Here is a 24372-nt window from a genome sequence, read left to right on the forward strand (position 1 = left end):
CTTGTTGACTCAATCCCAGCGTGTCAGTCTGCTCATGCCTGCTGCTCTGCTCTTGGCATCCCTCATCCCTGATGTCTGTAGTGTGTCTGTGTTTCTCTGTCTGCTTCTCTGAGTTTTTTTTCTCTGTTTGAATCTTGTCTTTGTCTGGCTGTGTCTGTGTCCCTGTCTGTCGATCTCTCCTGTGTCCATCTCCCTTTGTCGTTTGTTTCTGTCTATACCCCCGGAATCGGTCTCCATGTTTGTGCTTATCTGGACATCTCTTTGCCATGATATCTAGCTCTCTGTCTCTCTGTATTTGGTATTTGCTCATCTGTCTGTCTGCTAGTCTCCGTGTTCATCTGGCCATGTCTTGCCTGATCTGATGTCAGATGAGGCTCTGTTCCATGCCTATTGATTTCCCCTGTTTGTCTTTCTGTCTCGGGAGACTCCAATCTGATTTGACTGTCTGTTCCTTAGCTGCTGGGTCGCTCCATTGACCTGAACAGGTTGCTCACCCAGAGGTTGTCCGCCGCACTCCACAAGTCTCTGGAGCTGGCCATCGGCCGCTTTGAGAGTGAGGACCTCACCTCCATCATGGTGAGTGGTGCAGCACAATCACACGCACACACACACACACACACACAGACACACACACACACACACACACACACACACACACACACACACACACACACACACCCCATTTCTTGATATGCTGCTGACCTGGCGCATGCAAGCTAAATTGGAAAATATAAAAATGAGGGTCACCCAGTTGACTCCCATCCAAGCATTTCTAATAGACAATGATTTGTCCAGGGGGCTCTCATTAAGGGCTCATATTATATGTATATTTATCAGTGTGCTCCAGCTCCGTCTCGTCATCTTAAAGTCTGCGGGGAGGGAGTTTAAACATAAGGCAGCTTTAGATGGCACTCACTCATCAAGAAGGACTGCAGACTCTGCTCTGAGTTTAGCTCGAAAGACGGTTGGTCCACCTGCTCCAGTATAATATAAACTAGGCAGATGGGGAAAATATTTTCTATTTCAACATGTTCTCAAAACCTTCAGTTGAAGTTTATGAATGTGCCAGTTAAGAGTTAATAAAAATATGAATTCATGTAAATATAAGGGTTACATCTGGGTGATGTTGGCAGGCTAATATATGTTATATAACATTTATATCATAACTGATCTTTACAAGCAGAAGTTTTGTCAGGTAGAGGAAAGAAATATTTTTCTTGTGATTGCTTTATGGAGTCTGATCTGGCAGGTGTGGATTTAATGAAAACCCATCTACAAACACAATTGAAATGCATCTCAGAGCTGAAATCATTTAGAGAACGCCTTGACTGCTTCTAAATGGCTGAACCAGCAAGCTGTGTGTGAGAGAGAATTACACTATGCACACACAACTGCATCTGTCTCATTGTGACCCTGTGTCTCTCAGGAGCTCTGTGTTTGCTTTTGTGTGTGTGTGTGTGTGTGTGTGTGTGTGTGAGGGAGGGGGGGAGAGATGTGACTGAGTGAGTTTACCGTACTGCTGTATGCTCACACACCTGGATCGGTCTCATTGTCTCCATGTGTCTCTCAGGAGCTGTATGTGTATGAAATGTGATTGAGCGCTTTTACCACACTGTTGTATGTACACCCAACTGCGTCTATCTCACTGTATCTGTGTGCCTCTCAGGAGCTGGAAGGTCTCCTGGAGATAAACCGTATGACCCATAAGCTCCTGAGCAAGTTCCTGACACTGGACAGCATGGACGCCATGTTCCGGGAGGCCAACCACAATGTGTCCGCCCCCTATGGCCGTATCACCCTGCACGTCTTCTGGGAGCTGAACTACGACTTCCTGCCCAACTACTGCTACAATGGCTCCACCAACAGGTGCCCCAGTCATCAGACACGTCTTTTCCACACAAACCTTAACATCCTGACCTTTCACTCTTTTCAAGGCCAAGGGAGCGCCTTGAGTGGGTGCTTAAAGGAACACGCCACCCAAAATCGGTAGTGATATATGTTCTTACCGTAACTTTCACGAGTTGAGTCGTACCTCTCCCGCGTCGGTAGGTGCACTCAAACGCTCTGTCGCGCGGCGGGAATGTGTTAGCATGTTGCTATGCTAGCGGGCTCTGCCGTGGCCGTAGAGAGAGGCACATAGCAGTATTCAAACACCTCCACGTTTTACCTACTTAAATACAGTTGCACGAGTAGTTGATGAAAAATGTTAGGGCACACAACATGAAGTGACGATTTTCCAAGCGAATAAACATGAGAACTACAATGTGTGGCGCAATAGCACTTGGGAGTACTTCGACCTAGCGTGGTAATATTATTAACACCTAATTGTAGATCCTATCCACCACAGAGTTTAGAATCCATGCTGGATCGACCCTCAGCCTCTCCCTCCCCTCTGAGCGAGAGAGGCACACACACTAGAGATGCGCTGATGGGCTATTATTTCAACCATAACTGCATAGCAAAACTTATCATCCATCAGCCATCCATCAGCACCAAAGTTTGTTGACCAATTTTCAAAACTGCACCTGCCCACCATCCGCTGGTTGTTTTAATGTAGGCTATATGGGTGATGCAGCGCTGCTGACGTGAGGCTAGAAAGCCCTTGCCTGTTCTAGAAAGACTGATCTAATGCAGCAAATATATTAAAAGGCAAGTCGTACATTGGCTAGGCCTATCCCCAGAATATCAGCAGCAAACTCAGTCTCTGTCGCGCAAAACAGTCTCCAAATAAAACGCACATCGGCCTGTTGCCTATTCTGCCAGCTTGTGACAATATATCGTCCAAAATGCTTGATTGCATTGCATTCTCCACATTTTTAGCTACATTTTCATGTACCACATCAGCATTTTTGTTCAGTGAATCTTTTGTAAATTGCTTTACAATTACCGTCGGGCCCTTGTCAGCAGACTTCGGCTTGCCTCTTGCCATATTCACTCCTTGTCTTCCGATGTCATTTCTGAGTCATCTACAGATGTTCACCTCCCTAAATAGAACCAACTTCAACCTGTGTTATATCCTAGATGAGACTGCCTGGCTTATTTTGTTTAGATATTAGCCTATATATAAAACACATAATTGTAGCCTACCATTCAGGGAATAGGCATTTAAAAGAGAGACAGAGAGTGATATGACTAAGAAATGACATCGGGCGATGGCAGTGCGAGATGTTCAGAACGTAAGAGCTAAAACTTCTACAAACTCACTAACATCCACAGCGGAAAAAGAAGGTAAGAAAAATAGTCGGAAAACTTAGATGTGTAAGGCAAGCAAGCAAGTTTGGCGGTTGTTACTAAAAATGTGAACATGCACGTTGCATTGTTGTGCGGTGGACTTTCAGAATGAATGGAGTCGGAGTTTCTTTAATATCGAGGCGTCATATTTGTCCGATGGCCTGCTATAAAATGAATTGCGATGTCTGTCTGAAAAAGACGCGCTCGTGCAGTCAAAATGAATGGGAGTCTTCAGAACAGGCTTGTCAGTCAACCTGACATAACAGTGTGTAAAGTAGCCTATAATGTGAATGACTTGTTATTTTATCAAGGGTTTCTTTCTTTTTGCAAAAAATAAAGTACAATAGGCATTAATTAGGCCAGGAGCATGCTGAAATTATGTGGCAAATTGCGTTTTTTATTACAATGATAAAATTGTAAAAGGACGTGACCGAAGCTGAGGCAAGCCAGGCAATAGGCCTATAGGCCCGACGGTAATTGTAAAGCAATTTACAAAATATTCACTGAACAAAAATGCTGATGTGGTACATGAAAATGTAGCTAAAATGTGGAGAATGCAATGCAATCAAGCATTTTGGACGATATATTGTCACAAGCTGGCAAAATAGGCAACAGGCCGATGTGCGTTTTATTTGCTATGCAGTTATGGTTGAAATAATAGCCCATCAGCGCATCTCTAGTGTGTGTGCCTCTCTCGCTCAGAGGGGAGGGAGAGGCTGAGGGTCGATCCAGCATGGATTCTAAACTCTGTGGTGGATAGGATCTACAATTAGGTGTTAATAATATTACCACGCTAGGTCGAAGTACTCCCAAGTGCTATTGCGCCACACATTGTAGTTCTCATGTTTATTCGCTTGGAAAATCGTCACGTTTCATGTTGTGTGCCCTAACATTTTTCATCAACTACTCGTGCAACTGTATTTAAGTAGGTAAAACGTGGAGGTGTTTGAATACTGCTATGTGCCTCTCTCTACGGCCACGGCAGAGCCCGCTAGCATAGCAACATGCTAACACATTCGCGCCGCGCGACAGAGCGTTTGAGTGCACCTACCGACGCGGGAGAGGTACGACTCAACTCGTGAAAGTTACGGTAAGAACATCTATCACTACTGATTTTGGGTGGCGTGTTCCTTTAAATAGAACTGCAAGGCTCTGCTATAAAGCACCAAACCACCCAGAAGAGCTCTTTTGCTCTTTTGAAGTGCTCTTTTGAAAAGAACCCTTTATATCATGTAGTTATGACCTAACAGAGGTCTCCCCATTGGCAAATAATGGCCACAGATTGTCTGCAGCTCAAAAGATGTTCATTTTTTTTTCATTTTTTTTTTTATCTGACCGTAAAATCGAAGAGACAAAGATAGACAGTCTAACGATGGAAGCTGGGTAGATAACTGAGGCTTTTATGGCGAAGATTTGAAAGATAATTGGGAGAAGGCAAAATGGGAAGAAATCAGACTTCCTTTCGAAGAGCACCTCTCCTTGTCAGCCTGTCACCAGCACGACCGGGGGAGGAGTTTGGGGGTGGGGGCCACCACAAACACAATTATGTTTCAGAGCACAAGCCAGAAGTCTGACCCATTTACCCACCCCCACCCCCTTCCAAAATTGAGAGAGAGAGAGAGAGAGAGAGAGAGAGAGAGAGAGAGGATAATGAGATGCCACAGATTTTCTAAACTGATATGCCACCAAAATGACAAGGCTAGACAGAGGTGAGCCAAGGACACGAGAGAGAGAGAGAGAGAGAGGTAATGAGTGTGGAAAGAAAGAACAGAAGAGAAGTGACAAAGAGAGAGAGAGAAAAGATGAAAGAGAGGACCACCATGAAGGCATACTGTAAGGGACGGCCTCAGCCAGACCTGATGCTCCAGTGGCTGCTTCTCTCCAGGATTACATCTGACAACATGCCTGCTGGCCAGACACCACACTTATGTAACTAGGAATTGACTCCAAGCTTACCTGAAGGAATATATTATAGTTACTTTGGGTCAGTTTTCTCCATTCCTTACTCAGAAGGTGTAGCGTACTCCCACACTACTGAGGGAACTTTTCATGAAATATTCATAGACCTGGGTTGATATACAGGCTGTTTGTGCTGTATACTTAATATAGGTTATAATACAGTTGGGTCTCAAAAAATTTGAATATAGTGGAAAAGTTCATTTTTACCCTTTAATTTAGTTCAAAAAGTGGATATTTTATAAATTCTAGATTCATTAGATATAAATTGAAATATGCCAAGCCATTTTTTGTTGTAATCTTGATGAAGCCAAAATAAACATCAAAGCAAGACATTGTTTTATATCAGACAGTGTCCATTGACTTTTCACAAGTTGTTATGGTTATGGTTCTTTGCAGATGCATTTGTCCAAAATGACATACACTAATACTGTAACAATAAACATTATCATTACAAATGAACAGTTTAAAGTAGTCATAGCCTACATAAAAATAACTAATAATAGTAATAGACTAAATAATTGTAACAGAATAATAACAATAGTGTGTCGTCAATAGCAAGAACCCATAAACGTATACAAAACGTGACTCTAAGGAGAATGAATTAGTTAGATACAAGGTAAACAGATGTCAAAACTATCACCAGAATGAAAAGGATTATTTAAATCAATCCACCAACAACGAATCACAGATGAAAAGGGTCTTGACTGTAACCTTATAGATTAGTGAAGATGGAAGGCCGACACGACTTGAGTTGTCTTATAAAGTGTGGCCATGTACTGGTGTTTTTGTTTTTTATTTATTTATTTAAATATAGCCGCCATGTGATTTGTGATTAAATCATCTGATATAAAAACCAGGTCTCCCCATGCGTCTCTCTCCCCTTCTCTCATCTAATGCTGTTTCTGCCTCTCTTTCTTGTTTTCTAGGTTTGTTCGCACAGTCCTTCCGTTTTCGCAGGAGTTCCAGAGGGACAAGCCTCCTAATGCCCAACCCCACTACCTGTATGGGTCAAAGGTCAGTTTGAGCCATTTAGAGAAGCGACATAGCGGTACAAAATATGACTGGGGGGGGGGGGTGTGCCTGTGTGTGTGTGTGTGTGTGGAGGGGGGTATGTGTGTTTGTGTGTGTGCCTGTGTGTTACAGGCCAACAGGTGAGAACACAAAATCCAAGGTTTTTTTATGTACACATGTACAGATTCGTAAATTCCATGGGCCCACATTGACAGAATTTCACCCAGAGGCTGTCAGGGTGATCATACACATGGAATTTGGTTCAGAACATCTCAGCATTAAATCTCAGATTAAAGGAGCCCCTGGAAAGAGGATTTAAACGATGCAGTTGCCTGAAATTTGCTGCTGAATTTTGAACCATATAGCCTATGCATTGAGGGGTAATTTGCTCTTTAAAGACACATTCCTTGATTTTGGCAAAATTTTATTGATATTTAAGTTTGACTGCCAATAAAATACTCTCCCACCTCCTGAAGCAATGTGTTTATGATCGGCTGGCATAGTGTAAGGCTCAGTCCAAGTCACTTTACTTGTTTCCCCATTTACAGAGCCAGGCCTGTGTAGAAAGTACGGAGCATATGCATTCAAGTGTTCATATGAGTTGCTTTAAAATGTGCCATTAGCTTGTGAAGGAGAAAGACTATGCCCATAACACAGAGACTAAATAATGACTCTGATTGGATGCAGCTTGCATCTCAAGCATCCAGTACACACTAGGATTGATATGGTTTGTTCTTTAGCATGCTGTAGTCACACACAGAGATACATACGTCCTCTCTGGGAGTGTTACTACAGCTAAAGTGATGGGGTCATTTTACACTCTATTTCATTGCTGCGCTCATCCCATATTGCTGCATTACATTATACCCCACCCCGAGGTGTCATCTCGTGTGATCCCATGTGTGTTCCCACAAATGTTGTCACATTATGGAAGAATGTTCCAGACAAGCCTTCAGGGTACGATCACACAAGAATTCATTTTATTTTTCACATCTCAGCCAGCAAGGCTAATGAAGGGCTAGAAAGCAATGTTCTCATTTGGTTTTCTCTTTCACACTGACTCTAATGATCTGTTTTAGCAGATCCACAATCCGCAGTGCTGTGGTAATAAAAGGAAGGAAGAAAGCAAGGGAACAAATCTTACAATAAGATAGATGCTGCTCATGTTAATTGTGTCTCATGTTTTACCACAGTGACTTTAAATGGAAATAAATAGAGCTTGAAACACATTAATACAATGACATGATTGTCAGCTACCCTACTATGGAAAATGAGACATTTGCCTTAAAGCAGTAGTTTGCATTCATTTTCTGTTTGTTTGTCAGCTATCGCAAACATTGACGTTTTTCACAAGATACAAGATACAAGATACAAGGAAGTTTATTGTCACATGCATATAGTTACTGGAAGTAAGAAATGCAGTGAAATTATGTCTGGTGTCAGCCTATTTGTGCATTTATGGGGGGGGGGGGAGTGCAGTAGAAGAGGGGTTTAGTAGATTAAGTGGCAAGGGCTGCATAAGAAAGGTGGGGGAGGATTGGGATTGGGGGGGGCACCAACAAGGAGCACCCAAGAGCAACAGGGGCAAGGAAAAACTCCCTTACCAAGGAAGAAACCTTGGGCAGATCCACGGCTCAAGGGGCTAACCCAACTGCCAGGGGTCTTGGTGTGTGTGTTGGGGGGGATGACAGGGGAGATGGGATAGTGTGCTGTGTATGTGGGGAGAGGGCAGTGTGCAATATGTGTGTTGGAGAAGCTTCCTCATGAGACAATGTGCTGTGTATTTGGGAGGGGCAGTGTGCTGTAAGTATGTTGGGGATGTGTGTTGGAGAAGCTTCCTGATGAAATAATGTGCTGTGTAGGTGGGGGGGGGGGGGGGGGCAGTGTACTGCAAGTATGGTGAAGGGACTTACTATTGCAAGCAGAGTACTGTATGTATGATGTATGTGAGTGATGACAGTGAAGATGTGTGTGTGGGTGGGAGGGGAGTGGAGCAGTGCCTGTGTGTGTGTGTTTGTAGTGTGTGTGTGGGTAGGTGGGGGCAGTGTGCTGTAAGTATGTAGAGGATGTGTGTTGGAGAAGATCCTGAAGACAATGTGCTGTGTATGTAGAGAGGGGGGGGGGGGCAGTGTGCAGCAAGTATGTAGAGGAGGCTTACTGTAGCAAGCAGTGTGCTGTATGTATGTGAGGTGATGACAGTGATGATGTAAGTGTGTGTGTTTTGTGTGTGTGTGTGTGTGTTGGGGATGGGGGGGGCAGAAAGGCTAGGCAATCAAGGACATGGGCAGATAGATAAATAATAAATAAAAAGTTCTATGGAGATGTGCAAAAGTTGGAGAAAGTCAGATATGTGTGTGTGTGTGTGTGTTTTGACGTGTGATTAAATAAGAAAATAAATAAAAGGTCTGTAGCATAGGGTGAGGGATGTAAAAGTGCTAAAAGTCATGTAGGTGTGTGTGTGTGTGTTGGGGGGGGGGGGGGGGGGGGGTCATGAGTGCTGAGGAGTGAATGAGTGCAAATTCAGTATAGTGTGAAAGAAACAGAAAGATACATAAGAAAGACAAAAACATAATTTGTAGCACGTATAAACAAACCTTTCAGTGTTCATTGCTTTGACTTCCTGTACAACATGCATTATCTTCAATCCTTGAAGCCATAACAGCCTCCCATGATAAAAAGAATGATTTGTATGGGTCATTTAGTCTCAAACTGCGTCACATGGCTGCTGTTAAAATGCCCAGTCACATGACGGCAGTATCCTGTTGGCAATGAATCAGCATCTCAGTTTGGGCTTCCATTGCTATTTTTGAGGAGCCTTCCAAGCTCGTGCCCCTGGGTCTCAGCCTCAGCCAAGACCCCCCCTCCTTGCTCCATGTGGGAGGGGTTTGCCAGCACTGTGTCCTGCTGGGAGTCCTCTTCCTTTTCCTCCTCCTCCTCACTGCAGCTGGGCGTGTAGAAGCTGCTGTCTCTTATATCCCCAGCCCCCTCCACTGCACCGCCTCCTCCTCCACCTCCCCCTCTTCCGCCAGGCACCAGGGTCTGGCCCTGGTGTGGGGAGCACGCTGCTGGGCAATTGCCCCCCTCCCCCAGCTGCTGCCCCTGCCCGGGGCACATGGAGTACAGGCAGCCCCAGAGCAGCACCACAGCGATGACCAGCAGCAGGAGGCTGCTGGCCAGCCACACGCCCATGGCCAGGTCTCGGCGCCCGCTGCTCATCTCCGCCCCCTCGTACAGCGTGTTGAAGACCTGGCACTGCCCGCGCACAGGGTTGGCCGCCGACTGGCACGACACGCACAGGATGTAGGTGGTCTGCGGGCTCAGGTTGCCAAGGAGGGTGGTGGTCTGGCTGACCGGCACGCGGTCCTCACGTAGGAAGCTCTTGCGCGTGTAGCCCATCAGCAGGCTGTTCCAGTTGGGGTGGTACATGATGCTGTAGAAAGTGTCGAGGCAGACGGGTGCCGAAGGCCAGCTCACCATGGCCGACGTGGCCGTGATATTTTGCACAGTGATTGGCATACTGGCTTTAAGTTTGGGGTGTGCTTGGTTTGGAGAGGGGAGAAACTGATTGCTTACTGTAGAGTTTCTCAGGATCTTTTCTCTGTGGATTTTATAGGCGAGCTACCCTGCAAAAGAGAGGAAGGGAGAGAGGGATGTTCAGTCTAACATTTTTTTTCTCCCCTTGTCTGACACACTAAGATCCCATAGATGTTTGGCGGCTGCCTCTCAGATCTCTGAAAACGGGAGACTGGACAAAAGGATGTCCTTGTTGTCCTTTCCCCCTTGGTTTTGTGTCGGAGCAAAGCCCACATGCCTGGTGCAGTTGAGCTGACCTCTGGATGTTCCACCCTGTCTTAGAAATCCATGCTTGCCCACTCGCTTTAGTGTTCGAGAGCGTCAAACTGCTGTGGCCCCTTGTTTGAAAACCATCCTAGTGCAAGAATATCAAGTAGCAGAGACAAATAGACCTCCGGTTTATATGGAAATTTTGTCATTTGGGTTTCACTTTCCTAACAGCACAGCGGTCTACTGCCCATGGGCTAGTGTCGGCTTCGGGTAGCAGGATTCAGGGTTTTTTTTGCTAAATTATGAATCTCTTGCCACAGATAAGTGGGTAACGTTGCAGATTATTTTATTCATATTCTCCGACACCCGACAATAACACATTTGCAATTCCTATCAGTTTTGTTTTTGTTTGAAAACACTCTACCATGTCGAGACACAGCAGTCCCAAATTTATCAGCACTTTTGTCCTTTGCGGAACAATATATTTTCCTCATGAAAAGTCTTTTTTCCAGACCAGACAGGCATTGGAGTCAGTGCTTTTATTGAAAGTTGATAGACTGCCTTTCACTCTGTGGCAGTAAATGATATTGAGCAGCTTTACATCTCATGACAGACATCACATTGCCACTTTCTATCTCCCAACACCCACCCTGTTACAGTCTACAATCCTATCAGTTTCAAACAGTGGTTGATATAGATTTGAACATGATCCCTTTAAAGGTCACATTTGACCCAGACTTTAAAAAATGAGCCAGCCTTTTCTGAATTCTGACAAAGATTAGTAGACAAACCTGCCTTTGTGCTCTGCATCAAAGCACAAAGTTACTTTCAGCCACAAGACTTGAAAGACTTGTATCTGCTACATCACAACCCACATTCAGTATAGTCTGTATAGTGTACATGTATTTAGTCACTGCTAGGCTGAGGTTTAGATCTGCATCAAAGCAATCTTTGATGCAAGCATCCAAGCTTTTGAAAGACTGACTCTGAAATGTATCAATACAGATGCAGCCCAGTCATCTCTCCTTTGTGACTCCTTCAGGTAAAACAAGGTTTACGTTCTAGTTAAGTTTAAGTTAAGGTTCAGTTCCCAGGTTCTGGAATCCAGGTGTTGTTTAAGAGTGAGTTCAAACTACAGGATTTCAGTGCTGATTTTGAAGTGGCAGGCACATTTTAGAAGTTGCAGACAAAGCAAAAACACACACACAAACATACAAAAAAAAAGTGTATATATATATATATATATATATATATAGCTTCTGATAACTTAAGGTAGAGACATTTTTCTTGCTTTAAAGCAACACCAAAGAGTTTTTTGTACCTTAAAATAATGTTTCCAAAATCGTTTCAGTGGTTCATCAACTCGTAACAGGGTGAACGGCACTTTCTGCATTCGCTTCGCGGCCCTCTATCGGCTATTACCGCACTATGTAAGTTTGCTGCATCGGGTAGCGGATCTGTAGTTCGATGGAATGAGACATGAGAAACTACAAATTTGACTTGCATCTGATGTCGCAATACATCGTACTTTCATAAAATCATGCAACTTATTCTACCTTGTCTGTGGACATTGTTATTTGCAAAGCCGGTGCTGGATAAACAAATAGTGCGTGCGACAGATGAAAAGTTCTTTGGTGTTGCTTTAACCCCTGGCTGAAAAAAAAGATTCCTGAAATGCACTGTGAAGAATATGGCACTAAAGGTTAGCTTCCACAATGCAAAACTGTGAGCTAAATGCCAATGTAGATCTTAGAAAGCATTTCCTCTTTTGAGGCTTACAATTGCAAATATGTAAGGGGCTCTGGATTGTTCTGAACTGAAGGTTCCACATTATGGTTCTTTACAGAATTGTGCAGGGCTATATTTTAAACACACTTCTCTAGAGATAAAATATAATTAGATGAACTTGAGTGAGCATTTCTCAGCGTATATTCCTGCCTCAGCTGATCACATTTCCATGTGAACTCTGTGCTTCTATTTAACCTTTCATCCTTGCTAATGTTTTGTAAGTACAGTGTGTCTGTGCAACTGTCTGTGCAAATGATCTTACTCTGACTACAGTTTCTGTTACCATAGCATTTACCCATAGCAACATGTGCGTCTGACTCCAGTATTTAGGAGGTTGGAGAACAAGCAAGGGACTTACCGCCACAGACGAGAAGAGGGGTGGTGGTAGTGGGGGGGCAGCGCTTGATTGACAGCTGTGGTGGTTTTCATAGAGTTGAGCGGACAGGGTCCCTGCTGCCTTTAAGTCTGTTGCTGCGTCTCAAGCATCTTCCTGCCTGTCTCCACTCCACTCTGTCTCCTGTGGGTGAGACTGTTTGCATGCAGAAGGACAGAGAGAGAGAGAGAGAGAGAGGGACTACAGAGAGCAAGAGAGAGAGAGGGACTACAGGGAGAAAGAGAGAGAGAGAGGGACTACAGAGAAAAAGAGGAGAGACACTCTCTGTCCGCACTCCTGTCCCTCCTCCTCCGTGTGGGTCAGACTGTCTCCGTGCAGAGGTAGAGTGAGAGAGATGGGTTCCCAGTGCTCAGACCCTGACCCCTGACACACAGACACACACATGCGCGCGCGCGCACGCACACACACAAACACAAACACACACACACACACACACAGTACTGGTGTCGCTGCTGCTGATGCTACTGCCTCTGCCTCTGCCTCTGCTGCTGCCGCTGCTACTGTTGCTGTATGCGAGTGGTCCAAATGATAAGATGGGTCTGGAGAGAGAAGAGGGGAGGGGAGAGGGAGCTACTTAAAAAAAAAAGAAACACTGTTCTGGAAGCGAATATCGAAAAAGATTACGTTTGAGCTCCCTCCCTCATGCTCTCTCTCTCTCTCTCTCTCTCTCTCTCTCTCTCTCTCTTCGCCTCTTCTCAGTCTCTCTCTCGGTTATTGTGTCTCGCCACCTTTTTTTTTGTTGTCTTGTATGGGGGTTCTGCCCTGCCTCCCTCTCTGTTGCACCCTCCCCATTCTCTCTCTCTCCTCGACACACTCTGCTTCCGTCACAAATCTCATCACGTCTATTCAACAAGCCTTTTTGTCTTTTTTTTTCCTGGAATTAGCTTTTTCCTGGAATGCTTCTCTCCTCTGTGAGAATGAGAGGTGTCTAAACAGGCAGAAATGAATCTGTTCGAAACCCTCCAGAGACGTCCATTCAAATCCCCCTGCCTCCAAGGCATAGACCCATACACACACACACACACAGACGTTTCAACACTCCCTTATATTCCACCAACTCTACAATGAAATATCCTTGCCATCACTGAAGCCGCCTGAAAATCTCTTTATTCATTTGAATCATTTTTCAGTTTTTTTTATATTCTCATACAGCCAGTTTCCAGACACAGATAAAGCATTCTGTAGAAGTTAGCTTCCATTATAATCAATGTGAAACCGGCATGAAAAAATTAGACCAAAAGCTATTTTTTACACTCCATGAACGGAACGGTTCAACCCTGTGTAGCCTGGATGTTACACTAAAAGAAAACTTCAGTGACAATATCCATTGATAAAAGCTTTTTGTCTAGCATTAGGCTTAATCCATGTACAAGAAATCAACCCGTAGTGTCAGTGCTAGTGAGCATTAAATCTCAGTTCACCAAGTGTATAGTCGAAGTGAGAGGGACATCTTTGGCCTTTTACAGGAAGAACCTTTGAGCAGAACCCAGGTGGGAAGGGTAGCGTGGGGTGGCATCTCATTCTGATGTTTGCACAGGTGAGGGATCAGAGTCATTGTGTTTGATTACGCTGTTTTAAATAGGAGAGTCCTAACTGGACGTGATGCGACACAGTGCCATGCAGCGTGATGCGGCGCGACGTTTTGAGCAGAACTTTTGTTAGACTCTCCATTTCTATTTCTTTGCTCGCATGCAGTTAGGATAAGCTGTGAGTCAAGTTATTTTTGTATTTATAGCAATCTGCTCTATCTCTATAGATCTTGAGCAGAGGAGTCATTGCCTCTTTCGAGGGTATGAAACTGTCAGAGGGAACTCATACGATCAGGATTCTGAAATTAATCCTGTTAACAGGTTTCTCTGGCATCAATACTCTATTCATCTCTTTTCAATGCCATTTGTGGGCGATTGAGAAATTAACGCTTAGTAAGAAAAATTTGTTGAAATTAAATGATGAATTGTTTTTTAATTAAAAATCTTCCAGGAAGGGCCTGAAGGCCATTCTGGCAAGACAAATTATGTGTATGTTTATTCCAGGAAGGGCCTGAAGGCCATTCTGGGAAGACAAATTATGTGTATGTTTATTTTGTGAAACCCACTGCAAATCTAATCACGACGTCTGTCTGTCTGTCTCTCCTTCTTTTTCTGTGTCTGTCTGTACGCAGGCTCTGAATCTTGCCTACAGCAGCATATTTGGCTTCTACCGGAACTTTGTTGGGCCTCCTCACATCAAGGCAATCTGCCGGTTGCTGGGCTACCAGGGCATCGCCGTGGTGATGGAGGAGCTCTTGAAGGTCGTGAAAAGCCTGGTGAGAATGGATGAGTTCCTTGTGTTAATGAGAGCTATAAAGTGACTGTTGTCATGTGGTCATGACTTGTCAAGTGGTGTCTGTGCTTCTGTCCCCTTACATTCAGTGTCTTAAAGAGAATGCAGTTATGCAATTCATAATACTATTTGCTTCCATTGGTTGTCAATCCTGACACTGCAGCCTCATTCTAATCCTAACTACATTTTGTAATGTAATTAAGTTGGAAGTGCAGTAGGATGTACTTCTGAAGTAATTGAGTATTAGGCACATGGCACCGAAGGATTCTTCAAAATAATTGAGTCTTGCCCACTAAGCTCAAAATGCAATACCAGGGCTAGAAATATGTGCTTTGTGCACTGGGGATTTTCATTTGTGTTAATTGGCCTCTGCTTTTGCTTCCTCATGTAGCTGCAAGGCACCATCATGCAGTATGTGAAGACCCTGATGGAGGTGATGCCCAAGATCTGCCGTCTGCCTCGCCACGAGTACGGCTCCCCAGGTAAGGAGCCAGTAGGGTGTCCCACACATAACACTGTGTAGTCTTACATTAAATCGGCAGTGTACCCGTTACTAGGCAACCAGTATGGCACTTGGCACACATTAGATATAGCCCATGATAAAATAAGGGTGACGTTAAAACAGACAGGGACATGATAAAGAAATTAATGAAGAATAAGTCCAAGGGCAATGGTCTCTCGGCATTTAACAACATGATGCATGAGGTATTTGAAGTAGTGGATGAGTCAGTGTTGTGATGCAGCTGATAGGGCCCTTAGTGCTGGGGTGTTTAGCATTGTAAATCCCACCAGCTCATAGTTAGAGACCAGCAGGATGTGGCTGGCACGGAAAGTTTCCTGACAGCCTCAGCATCATCTGAAACAATGTCACGTTTGATTGCTGCTCTCCCTGCTGGCCACAGACTCCTGCTGTCTGGCTGAATGACTAAATGAAATCGGACCTTGACTGGGCTGGTCCATCACAAGTCCTGTGGAAAGAGGCTGACTTTTAATTTCTCCTCTAGTAACCTGTGCACAAGCGCATGAACTCTATTTTAGATGTTGAGTGGAGAGTGGTGTGGAGGTGGGGTGCAGAGGTCTCTGAATCAGGAAGAAAAGGATCAGAAGCTTCAGAAGGATCACCAGGAGGTGCGGATTGATCGCCTGCTGGTTGTAAAGTGAAGTGTAGAGCAGCAGGAGGGAGACGCGATCTGAAAACCGAACGATTTGACACTGTGATGCCATGGATGTTTTTCAAATAGGGGTTCCCATAGGGCACAGCACTTTGAAATCTAACCTGAGATGGGGAATGGGGTACATGTTTCATTCATAGCCCCTCTCTGACATAGATTAATTTTTAACTTCACACTGGTACACTTGGCATTCAGCTTGTCTTCCGCTCTTCAAAGCACTTTCTAAACACATACAGATCTGCCCCTATCTCTTTCATGGTAACTCAGGTATAGATACAGTCGACATGGCCATGGTGTATTAGACAAAGTGGCAGGTGCATGGGAAGTGCTTGGGGGAGTAAGTGACAGGCTTCGGTGACTAAGATGTAACAGAATATCAGAGGATGGAATGGAGATTTCTATTCCTTGCAATACCGAGTTCCGTATTAAACATCGGAGAAAAAGCTAATATTAAAAGCAATATTCCATTCTCTGAATCGTTTCATAACCATTCAATAATTTGCGTTCATTGTGTATTTGTACTCTAATTAGTGTCTAATTAGTGTCCATAGCTATAATCAGTACCTTTTTACTTCTTTTAAATCTGTCCAAGCGCCATGTGTCTCTCCTGTTAAAACTCCTTCCTTGTCTGTGATGACGTCTAACTGACAGGTATTCTGGAGTTCTTCCACCACCAGCTGAAGGACATTGTGGAGTACGCCGAGCTGAAGACCGTGTGCTTCCAGAACCTCAGGGAGGTGGGCAATGCCATGCTCTTCTGCCTGCTGTGTGAGCAGAGTCTGGTAAGAGCCACCTCCTTCACCCCTCTACTCAAACACATCTCTGCTGTGCCACATACCCTGGCAGAATTTGTGCGATATCAGAAAATCTGATTGGTCATTTAGAAACCCTTTTTTAATTTAGGGAAAGTGGTCAGTTGAAGCCCTTTGTTATCACATAATCGTGTGTGCCCTTTTTTTAAATAATAATGATCAAAAGTTTATATACACTTAAATGTTTAACCTGATAATATACACACAAGTTGACACATCATGGATTATTGGTTATTAAGGGTCTATGACGTATTTGATTGTAATTAGTACCGGTGTATGAGTTTCAAAGCTCTTGTTAGACCTTTGCACATTTCATTCAGGGCTGCATTGACTTTGCTACTGAGCCATGGGGAAAGCAAAGGAGCTGTCAAAAGATTAGTTAGAAAAGGTAATTGTACTGTATAAATCAGGAAAAGGATATAAAGACATATCCAAATATTTTAAAAAGTCTGATGAAGAAGCGGAGAAGCCACAGTCAGACAGAATAACAAGGATTTCAATTGGTCAGGATGCAAAGAAAACCCCTCAAGTTACTTCAGCTGAAATGCAGACTTCACTGCAAGAAAGTGGTGTTATTGATTCAAGATCCACAATAAGGAGGTACTTAAACAAAAATAGGCTGTGGTTTGGTTGCTAGAAAAAAGCCATTCATGCATCAATGCCACAAAACTACACACTTACAATATGCCAAACAGGGCCTAGGCAAACCTCAGAACTTCTGGAACAAAGTAATTTGGAGTGATGAGACCAAAATAGACCTTTATGGTCACAATCATCAACACTGTGTGGAGGAGTCAACAGGGCCTATGACCAAAAGTGCACCATCCCTACTGTGAAGCATGGAGGTGGAATAATACTTTGGGGTTGTGTGCTAGACAGACACTAGACACTAGACTAGACAAGATTTATGGCAAGATGGTGCATTCCTGACTTTCCAACAAGACAATGATCCGAGGCCAAGTCCACCCTTCAGTGGCTATAGCAGAAAAACGTTTTGGTTCGGAAGTGACCATCACAGTCTCCTGACCTCAATATCATTGAGCCACTTTGAGGAGACGAATTTCTCAAATGTGCATTTCATACAATATAACCTAAGGATTTACGGGACCTGGAGGCTTTTTGTAGAGAAGAACCGGCAAACATTTATTCTAAAAGGGGCAATTCACAGTTTTAACTGAAAAGGAAGTGGGGGGGGGCATGTCATTATTTACTTTATTGAGAAAATAATAAGATGCAAATTATTGTACTGTTCTTCTTAAGTTCATGAGAACACTCTTACTTTGACTTGCATGAATTCAATACAGTGCCTCAGGTATAAATACAGTACCTGGTATAACGATATAACTCTGGTATTAAGAGAGTTCGGTCCGATGCTGACTTCAGTGGATATCTGAGCAACAGAGCATTATGTCAAAGTGGTTATTTCTTCAAATTCTGTTTGCCATTTCAAGGTCATATTGGAATGCTTTAAACTAAAATTCCAACTCATAGCATCTTTCAACTGTGGTCATTTCTCCCAATAGTACCTAACTGTAGACAGATTTGGTCTGGGTGCTGGATGTTACAAAGCTGTTTAGGTTATATCAGAGGCCTTGAGAGAATTCCTGAATTGTGTGAGGTGTGACAGATCCAATAGAGCCCTTTGGTTTGGGATTGATCTGGGATTTCAGTGTCAGCTTATGCTGCGTTCCAGTGCCCATCCAAACCAATGGGACGTGGGACTTATCCTACCTGAAGTATACTAGCTCCTACTTCAAACCGCTCCAGGAAATTGAAGTGGTATGTAAACAAAAAACATGGACGACCGCCGCGCTAAGCTGATACTCGCTTTGTTTTTGTCTGTTCTGGAGCCGTATATGTAAAAGCGACACATTTCGCTATGTAAGATAACTGGGTATACATTGACCGTAGGCTATATCTTCATGCAAACAGATAAAAACGACATAATTTCACGCCATAATATGAAAAACAAGTTGTGTTAAAATGGCAGTGTCTAAAACAACCCTACACGCAGAGAAGTAAAGTTTATAGCCTATTCCTTGAAGTTTTTCTTCTCACAAAGTGTGACCCGACGGGCGCCACCATTATCCTACGACTTATTTGGTGAGGTCGTGGTAAGTCGAGCTCCCCCGAGTTCGCCGGTAGGAGGTTCCACTTCGACAGGCATTCCAGTGCACTTTTATTAGTTGGAGGTAGGATAAGTGCCACGTCCCTCTGGTTTGGATGGGTTCTGGAACGCGCCATTACATCTGCCATCCACAGTAACGTTCAAATGCTTTTAGTGGGTTGGTGGTGAGAGCAGATCTGTGAGTCTCAGTGCAGATGTTTAAATCCTGTGAGTAATAGCAAACACCATGTCTGTGTCAGACCTGAAACAACATGGGGAACTGTGGGATGAGTTTATTTAAAAAAACACTCTTCAGTAAATTGACTCCAGGCTGTGAAATATTTTTCAATCAGTAAAGCAGTGAGTGCTCTCTGGCATTCAAGGAGCTGGAATTGAAAGCAGGTAAATATCACCCCACTGACTCATCTATAGCAAATGATTCTGACAGGATGAAGAGTGTGCTTAATGCATGGCCTCGTACAGTATATTTTCAATCATTATCCATGGAGCTCTCCAGAGAAGGAGGCTGACAAGCTAATCAATATGAAGATACTACCAGGGCTGCTAGGATGACGCAGGAACTTATGTACAGAGGGAGAAGCTAGTTTCACATGCAGCTCTGTGGGGGAGGTGGTCATTAAGCTGCATTTTGTTTGCAACAGTTTGCCCAGTCAGTTGTGGAAGTGAGGATATATGTTACAGAAACTTGGCAGAAGTACCATTAATTGGGCTCAAAAGATCAGCAACAAATGAGTATGTTGAGAATGAGTATGAGGATTTAATTGACGGTTTGTTGTGATCTCTTGACAGTACCCGCATGCATTATAATTAGATATTAGAACAAACATTCACAAAAAAATCTATTGGGTGATAGCTGTGGTGGCAATCCAATAAGTCTGTTGATTTGTTTCATGCCTGTGTGTGCATGTGTGTATCTTCTTTAATCAGCAGATGAAAGGCCTGGCGATGGGTGTCAGCATTACAATGAATGACAGCATTACAAGCGTTGTCATGGGAACACAGCGACGTTTTTGTTTTTGCACACTTGAGAGGTCTTAAGAGTGTGCCTACGCAGAGTCTAGTCCAGAAATGTGTTTTTGTCCAGGTTCACTTGAGGTACCTAAAACCCAATTTGCGTGGCCTGGTTGTTCCACTTATGGACACTTTGAGCATATTTTGTAATTTCCTGAAATACAAATGCAATTTAAATGCAGGCATGTGTGTATGCTGCCATTTCTAGTCTTTGCAAATTCCATTATTTGGATGGAGATGGAGGCTCCTTACAAAACCATTGATAAGGAAAAAGGCTGGATCTGATTGTTTTTCTTCGGTCTCAGTATAAATGGAGAACTCAGAAGATGTTTAAAGAGATTTTTGTCTGTGGTCTCAAGTAGATTGATGGTGGAGGCAGCTCCATTTTCTGCCTCATGTATAGTGGCGCACTCCTGTCAGCATCAGAGGTTATCAGAGGCATCGCAGTCATTGAGTTGGAAAGTGGTTTGCTTTATCCTTTCAAACAGGGGTGACAAATGAACACAGCGATGAGGAAAGAGAAAAGACTGAATGTGAGTGTCTGCGAATGCTCTGCTTGTCTTATGCAACACATGGCTTTTGTCGCCTGTTATAAAAAAAAAGAAATGAAAAAGTTGCCTTTCTTCATGCCGACTCATCTACCCGCTTGCTACATCCCAGATGAAAGTGACTGCGCAGCTGCCGACAGCTGGGTGCATACATAAGGCATTTACTCTTTGTTGGTTGTAAATCCATCTCAACCTTCGCCATTAGCATGGAACAAACAAAAAGGGAGAAGTTGAAAAGCGGATGTTTTTTAACTCCTGTGGTGTAATGGCAGCGATTAAGCGACCAAGCGACCATGTTAAATCTGCCAGGAAAAGGGAAATGGTGGTTCAGAATGAAATCGGTTTGTTTGTTCAGGTCATCGGATGTTTGTCGACCTGGCTTATGTGTCTGTATGTGTCCAGGGTTTGGCTTGTAGTTAATGGACAGCTGAGACCGTAACACTAACAACTTGTGTGGGAGGGTCTGAGGTGAGTGAGTAGGTGCGGCAGTAGGGCAGAAGGCTGAAGACCACACTGCCAGTCCGATTGATGAGTTTCTCACTCTGCCCTTATCAGTGTGCCCTTTTTCACCACTTTTCAATGGGACCAGCCGACTCTGCAACCCGAGTGTGCAACATACCTGGGCCAGTTCTGGGCTCAGTCTGGCTGTGATCCACTTCAGATCAACACCGGAGCCGTTATAGAATCAACATCTTGAATCTTGGTTGTGAATTGGATCCAGTCCAGATTCTTAATCTTAATTTATGTATTTTATTTTATTTTTATTATTGTGCACACAGTCCCCAGAGAGAATCACACATAATTGTCATTGTACAGCTGGTATAGTGACAAATAAAGTTTGTTCATTCATTCATTCCAGTGACTGCCCGTAACAACTCTGTTTGTCTCTGCGTTATGCCCTCCTGGCAGCCGGGGTTTGTATGAGGCCAGCTGACACACTCATTTCACTTGTGTATATATGCACATGGTGGGGGTGGGGTGGGGGGGGGGGGGGGCACCTGGCGAGTTCCTGATTGCATTGTGGCCGTGTGCAACATCGGTGGCAGAGGGACAGAGGCACTCCGTCTGGTCTCTGTTCATACTTCTGGCTACACCCAAACGCCCACACCCACACCACATTGCATTGCGTATTTGCATGCATGCTAATGATCAGAAAGGTTAATGTAGTCCAGATCATCTCTGCATCGTTGCACACCAGCAAAGGCAGGGGGGGGGGGGGGTGAGTGGAAGATGCTCAGTGTGTTATTAAAAAGCCCCTTTTCACTAGTAGGTCTACCTTTCAGGAGAAGGTCTTTAGCAAAGTGATCATGTACTGCCATCTTCTGCCGATGCCTGACAAAGCATGGATATGCTCCGGAAAAAAGGAAATAGGCTTTCAGATTCCAACTTCATATGTCTACTGAGGAGGATAGCACTCAGTATTAGGATGGAGGTGTTTTATAGGCCCCAACCTAAAAGTTCTTTTCAGTGGATGTTTTCTGCAGCGACTGAGTACAGACACCTTGCAATAGTGTGAAATGCTAGAAATACCCAGGTGTGAAAACTGGCAAAGACACATTGCTCTAACGCCTCCAGTCTACAGAAGTTACTTTATATACTTTTATTCGTTAACTATGTGTTAGCTGCTCAGCTCCACTTGAGCTTCATGCCTTTAGATAATAGACCCTGTCACTAACAGTCAAGTTCAAAATCAGACTAAAAGAATCTGATATATCTTTATAAGAATTTGAGAATAGTGAGAGGGACCTTTTAAACTGTGTTTAAAACAAGTATTTTTCTCTTGTTTATCTTCACAGTAGAGAGATCTAACCTGTTTACATCTCCTATCATCTTTTATTTCAGTCCCAAGAAGAAGTATGTGACCTCTTACACGCTGCACCGTTCCAGAACATTCTGCCGAGAGTTCATGTCAAAGGTGAGGCCAAGCACATATTTTTGTGTGTGAGTATATGTTAGGGTGCGGCTTGCAATGTTTGATGTTGTCTTTGTTTACACCCAAGTTTGTGTGGAGGTGTATGTGTGTTTGTGTGTGTGTCTATAACCTGTGTAGTCGACCTGTCATTAATTAATTAAGTTTTGCCTTTGCAGAGGGGGAGCGTCTGGATGCCAAGATGAAGCGTTTGGAGGCCAAATACACAGCGCTGCACATGGTGCCACTAATTGAGCGCCTTGGAACACCGCAGGTGGGCGTTCCTCTCACCCAAAACCATTAGTGCTGTGAGCTGCGTCAGGCAATCAGGATCATTAGCACGAGAATTAGCAAAGCCAAACCTACAAACGTGTGTGTGTGTGTGTGTGTGTGAAGACGATGAGCTGGCTGCAGTGTTGTGCTGTACTGATTGGTGATTTTTCTGTCTCCGCAGCAAATAGCCATCGCTCGTGAGGGAGACCTGCTAACTAAAGAGAGGCTGTGCTGTGGCCTCTCCATGTTCGAGGTCATCTTGACCCGCGTGCGAGGTTTCCTCGACGACCCTATCTGGCGCGGCCCGTTGCCCAGCAACGGCGTGATGCACGTGGACGAGTGTGTGGAGTTCCACCGTCTCTGGAGTGCCATGCAGTTTGTGTACTGCATCCCCGTGGGAGCCCACGAGTTCACCGTGGAGTGAGTTCAAGCCCTTTTCCTAAAAGGCATCCGTCTGCCGTGTTAGCTGTTTGCTCCCTTGCCAGCAACACGTAAAACAATGGCCATCACCACAATTATAGCCAACCTAATCAGCCTGTTTAGGAGATGTTTTTTTTTATCCAAAGTGACTTACCACATATACTATGTAGTAGTCACACTACTGCAATCCTGCCAACAGGAAATGACTTGCCACAGACAACATGAACATCCTAATAAAGCAGTCACTCATTTTTGACCGTGTCCTGTTTTCGCAGGCAATGCTTTGGCGATGGCCTCAACTGGGCTGGCTGCATGATCATCACTCTACTTGGCCAGCACCGGCGTTTCGACATCCTGGACTTCAGCTACCACCTGCTGAAGGTGCAGAAGCACGACGGCAAGGACGAGGTCATCAAGAGTGTGGTGAGTGAGGGACATGAGACTCAGTTTCTCAGAAAAGCTCATCATGAACCCATCCCTCCGGGGCCAGTTACAGGTTACAAAGACCAGAGCTCCTGGAAGTACAGGCTACAGACTTAAGATCTGTGTATTACAAATATCACATATACTGTCTTGAGGTTAGAAATGTTTTGCTAGGTCATGCCAAGAGTTTTTAAATTACTTCTATGTATCTGGCTCAAAAAAATGTAATCTTGTTTCATGACATTTTTCTTTGCTATGGTGTAAAAGCTCTTGAGGTGGAGACAAACGTTTTTAATTGCTGGTCTTTTCTATTTCTTTTCTACAGCCACTGAAAAAGATGGTTGACAGAATCCGCAAGTACCAGATCCTGAACGATGAGATTTTTGCAATCCTCAACAAGTACCTGAAATCTGGGGATGGAGAGAACATGCCAGTGGAACACGTGAGGTGCTTCCAGCCACCCATACACCAATCGCTAGCCAGCAACTGAAATTCCAACCGCACCTTCCACCAATCACATGCCATGAACTGAGATTCTTCTGGAGGCATTGTTCCCTTGCCAGAGCCTAGCAATCCATTGAGTCCACTGAATTTAGCAAGCCAGTAAGTGCACCAAATTGAAGTGTGTAATTCCTATTCAGCAAAGTAGCATCTAATGAAGAGATATCCTTCCTTTAACCACATTCTCTTCTGTGTTCTTCTGAGCAAAAAGCAAACAAAACAAATATATACAATTATATTTTGTGGCCCAAGTTAGTTATTGTCCGTAAATGTTGTACACATGTGCCTTATTACAAATGAATAACTATTATCATTATGTTTTTAGGATAGTATGCAGCTCATTTTTCATGTTTTCTATACATATGGAAAAAGTGGAGGGAGGGAGGAGGGTTTTTACAGCTATTTAAAGGGTGTTGCTGTGGTGAATATCACGAGTAATGGGGACCTATTGGGTAAAAGGGGTTGAAGGTAGAGTATATTTTCTATATGGTGGATTTGACAAATTGCATGCAATACTGTGTTTTCTATAATCTTGAAATTAAAGTAACCAAGTTCTTACCAATGTTAAAACATTATTCCTTGTGCCTTTTTGTATTTGAATGATTGTAACTTGATTTTAATTCAATAAATATAACATACAAAACTTTGGTAGACTGAATGTTTGTTTTCACTGCAAATAAAGCCTTC

At 43.9% G+C, this 24372-nt stretch overlaps 2 protein-coding genes across 2 annotated transcripts in view; one reads left to right on the top strand and one right to left on the bottom strand.

Annotated features, from left to right (window-relative positions):
- Nucleotides 1-24328, top strand: part of cyfip1 (cytoplasmic FMR1 interacting protein 1) — a 54016-nt gene extending 29688 nt beyond the window's left edge. Inside the window, exons 21-31 of the mRNA XM_076278557.1 lie at nucleotides 457-576; nucleotides 1667-1866; nucleotides 6117-6204; nucleotides 14328-14471; nucleotides 14880-14970; nucleotides 16312-16442; nucleotides 22002-22074; nucleotides 22248-22342; nucleotides 22523-22761; nucleotides 23037-23184; nucleotides 23510-24328. Coding sequence (XP_076134672.1) covers nucleotides 457-576; nucleotides 1667-1866; nucleotides 6117-6204; nucleotides 14328-14471; nucleotides 14880-14970; nucleotides 16312-16442; nucleotides 22002-22074; nucleotides 22248-22342; nucleotides 22523-22761; nucleotides 23037-23184; nucleotides 23510-23674 — 1494 coding nt within the window. The 3' untranslated portion in view covers nucleotides 23675-24328. The remainder of the gene's footprint in view (nucleotides 1-456; nucleotides 577-1666; nucleotides 1867-6116; nucleotides 6205-14327; nucleotides 14472-14879; nucleotides 14971-16311; nucleotides 16443-22001; nucleotides 22075-22247; nucleotides 22343-22522; nucleotides 22762-23036; nucleotides 23185-23509) is intronic.
- Nucleotides 8983-9795, bottom strand: fndc9 (fibronectin type III domain containing 9). Its single transcript, XM_076279219.1, has one exon. It carries the CDS (start codon nucleotides 9715-9717, stop codon nucleotides 8983-8985), a length of 735 nt encoding a protein of 244 aa, XP_076135334.1. The 5' UTR covers nucleotides 9718-9795.
- Nucleotides 24329-24372: the final 44 nt, after the last annotated feature.

This window comes from Alosa pseudoharengus, unplaced genomic scaffold (genome assembly GCF_046254945.1).
Source record: "Alosa pseudoharengus isolate Yale_2024_CS ecotype anadromous, Long Island Sound unplaced genomic scaffold, YU_APseudo_1.1 YU_APseudo_1.1_scf_11, whole genome shotgun sequence".
In the NCBI taxonomy this organism is placed as follows: domain Eukaryota; kingdom Metazoa; phylum Chordata; class Actinopteri; order Clupeiformes; family Clupeidae; genus Alosa; species Alosa pseudoharengus.